General features: G+C 41.6%; 1 protein-coding gene and 1 long non-coding RNA gene across 2 annotated transcripts; one reads left to right on the plus strand and one right to left on the minus strand.

Annotated features, from left to right (window-relative positions):
* The first annotated feature begins 1034 nt into the window (after window positions 1-1034).
* On the plus strand, window positions 1035-1974 carry LOC117191306. Its single transcript, XM_033396211.1, has 3 exons — window positions 1035-1107; window positions 1166-1346; window positions 1403-1974. Coding segments are annotated over exons 1-3 (387 nt in total). The 5' UTR covers window positions 1035-1105; the 3' UTR covers window positions 1607-1974.
* LOC117191308 lies at window positions 1910-3155 on the minus strand. The gene is made up of 2 exons (XR_004474000.1): window positions 2968-3155; window positions 1910-2914 (listed from the first exon to the last, which is right to left on the minus strand). It is a non-coding gene; the product is annotated as an uncharacterized LOC117191308 (long non-coding RNA).
* Between the last annotated feature and the right edge of the window lie 402 nt (window positions 3156-3557).

Genomic DNA, 3557 nt, shown 5'->3' on the forward strand with positions numbered 1-3557 from the left:
ATGCCACAGATTTTCGTCTTTTGTGGGGGCGGAAGTGGGCGGGGCGAAGTTTTGAAATATTTTTGTAGCAGTGACATATCACAGAAGTCTGGATCCAAAACATCGTTGCTCTAGCTCTTATAGTCTTTGAGCACTAGGCGCTGAAGGGGACGGACAGACGGACAGACGGACGGACGGACAGACAGACAGGGCTTAATCGACTCGGCTATTGATGCTGATCAAGAATATATATACTTTATGGGGTCGGAAACGATTCCTTCTGGACGTTACACACATCCACTTTTACCACAAACCTAATATACCCCAATACTCATTTTGAGTATCGGGTATAAAAAAAAACGAGGTAGAACGTTGTGAGTTGCTGCGGACACCGCAACTCTACAGTTATACCCGATACTAAGTCAGTATGGCTCTCCTGCGGCAGACGCCGCTAATATTGAACCACACGACAAAGAGTGCGTGCGAGAGAAACAGAAAATCAGTCTGAGCGTGACGTCGGGCGCTGCGTAGCCACTGAAAATTGATTTCTTGCTTTTGGCTACAAAAATGATCCGATCTGATCCAGATTCAGCAATTTGATAGATATGGTCTATCAGCCAGGCTCCGTTTTTCACTTTCACAAAAGTTTTCCGATTTACTTTTGAAATCACATAAATTGGGGCTCTCTTTTTCCCATTCCGCAAGATTTCTTCGTTTTCAAAACGAAAACATTTTCGTTGACGAAATGAAAAGTAAACGGCTTTTTATACAACAAAACGAACCCTAATTGCAAAAGGAAAAAAATAGATGACTTATTGATGCATTAACATAAACTTGATACCTATATCAGGGTAATTTAACTTGTGCTTTTTTTATAAATAATTTTATTTTAACCCAACCTCAAATTTGGTTCGGGCAAAATTGGCCACAGCAACAACAAATTTCGTTTTGGTGTAAGCAGCTGACCCATTCCGATTTGGTTATCGGAACGTTGGCAAGTAATCAATTTTTGCGTATAACAGCACAAATGTGCATGTAACAGCTCAGACTGCGCCTGTAACATGCGCTTAACAGAACATCTGGGTGAGCACAGCTGTTTCCCGCCCAATTTAATTCGGACTTCAAAATGTAAGCGCAGCAAATTAATTTTTTATTTCAAAATTACCGCTTTGTTCTTTATATCCAGGGGAAAGCATAAATCATCTCTTCAAGATGAAATCCTGGTAGGTTTTATGAAAGACAACCCGGACTTGGCAAAAGGATTTGTGAAGGGCGACCGAGTTGTTGTCGATGCCAAGTGGGCAGAGCTTTGCGGCGCTCTCAATGCTGTTGGGCCGCCAATCAAGGACGCATTGGGTTGGAAAAAGGTATGTGTTGCACAACAAAAGGTAGCACACTACTATATTCAATTCTACAATTTCAGGTTTGGGCAGATTGGAAAACAAACATCCGCAAGAAGATGGCGAAAAACAAATCAGAAACTCGAGCTACAGGTGGAGGGCCCTTCGCTCAGCAATCGCTTGGGGAATTGGAGGAGGAAGTGGCCAAGCTATGTGGCCTCTACGAAATGGTGGAAGGAGTAGGTGGGCCAGCGTATGGACTTCCCCCCGGCCGACACTGGGGTTAAGTGCGTGATGGAAGACCCCATTGAGGAGGAACCCTCAGAGAAGGACGAACCCTCAGAGAAGGACGAACCCTCAGAGAAGGAGGAGCCCATGCCGAAGCGCCGTCGAACTAGACCAGCGCAGACCATGGACCTCAACGATCTCTGCGCTGCTCAGCTGGATGAAATGTCGGCAATTTCCAAGAAAATTTCGGAACATTTCGAACGAATGGAATCGTTAGAGAAGGAGAAGCTCGAGGTCCAAAAGGCGCTTGTAGAAAAATTTAGCCAAATTTTGGACAAATTTGCGAAATAATTAGTTTCCTATTAGTTTTTTTGTGAAACTTAGCTTTATTAGTTATAAAGAATATCGAATGACATAAAGAAGAAAACATGAAAAATTTTGCATTTTAATAAGGAATGGCCTGAGCTATTTCATAGCGTATAGATGATCCATTATTTTCAGTGTCGTCGAATTCATTTTCAGTGTCTAAAGGGTCGTCAAATCGAACATCCTCCTCGATTAAGACATTACGTCTTCTACAAATATTGTGCAGGGCACAGCATACATTTATAATTTGGCAACAAAATATTGGTGGGTAATTTAAAGTGCGTTGCAAGCAACGGAAACGGCTTTTAAGGACTCCAATGGTGCATTCTATAATATTTCGTGCTCCAGAATGCTTTATGTTGAATCTGTGCTGATAGGTGGCTATCTCCGCGCTCCTATAAGGAGTCAGAACAAAACTCTCTAGAGCGTAGCCCGAATCAGCCAAAACAAACCCATTAATGGTCGTGGATAAATATTCCCTAGCAGGGGAGTGATTCCAAATGATGGAGTCATGGCAGGAACCAGGGTGCGTGGCATCAATAGCAATTATCTCCATGTTGTAGTTACACACCACCATGGCATTCATGCTATAAAATCATTTCCTATTATAGAACACGGAGTGGTTTTGGACAGGCTTTAGTATTCTGATGTGAGTTCCATCCACACAGGCACCAATTCGAGGCAATTTAAAGTTCCGATAGAAATATTCATATGATTGTTGCAATTGATGATTATTCATCTACAACGAAATGAACTCAATACATAACAGCCTGTCCATCAACGGAATAAGTTTGTGAAGAATCTTTCCAAATGTACTGCGTCCAATGTTTATATGGTGGTCTTTAGCAACTGCCCACTGGTAGCAGCCAGTGGCGAGATATCACATTACTGAAGCCAATTGCGTAGAGGGAGATAACTTCCTGGTAACACCTTAATGGGGTTGAACTTTCTCCAAAATCATTTTGAAAGTTTTTTTGTCGATCCGAAATGACTTCACAAATCTGAAAGCTTTACCATTAGCAATTTAATTTTCAATACGCATGCTGTTACTCACAGTTCGTCAGACATGTTAAATACACAAGTGTTGCATCTAAGATGTCTAGATCTTCTTAGATCACGTAATTTCTGCAATCGTTTTGCTTCAAAACAAGCAATTGAAAAAATAAAAGGCATTTTAATCACGCTGTATTTTTACAAAGCAGCCAGGTCAGCTGTTTTTGTTTGCCAAAAACGATGAAAAAAGAAACATATCAATAAAAAAAATATGTGAAAACTGGAGCACCTTAAAACGAAATCGAAACGTTTTGGCTGAAAACGTAATCCGCAAAAGTAAATGAAAAACGGAGCCTGCCTGTATATCTATGATTCTGCGTTTTTAGTTTTCTCGAATGTGCAATATTGTGGATGCAACAGATTTTCGTCTTTTGTGGGGGCGGAAGGGGGTGGGGCGAAATTCTGAGATATACTTTTATAGTGAGATCTAACAGAAGTGCGGATACCAAATTTGGTTACTCTAGCCTTAATAGTCTCTGAGATTTGTGGATGCCCCAGACTTTCGTCCTTTGCGGGGGCGGAAGGGGGTGTGGCGAAATTTGGACACGAAACGGTCAAGGTCCGATATCACAGGAGTGTGGATACCAAATT

This window comes from Drosophila miranda (assembly GCF_003369915.1).
Source record: "Drosophila miranda strain MSH22 chromosome Y unlocalized genomic scaffold, D.miranda_PacBio2.1 Contig_Y1_pilon, whole genome shotgun sequence".
Lineage (NCBI taxonomy): Eukaryota > Metazoa > Arthropoda > Insecta > Diptera > Drosophilidae > Drosophila > Drosophila miranda.

Coding starts and splice junctions, on each gene's coding strand:
- LOC117191306 (XM_033396211.1), top strand. Junction 1,347..1,402: donor ACGCATTGGGTTGGAAAAAG/GTATGTGTTGCA, acceptor CTACAATTTCAG/GTTTGGGCAGATTGGAAAAC.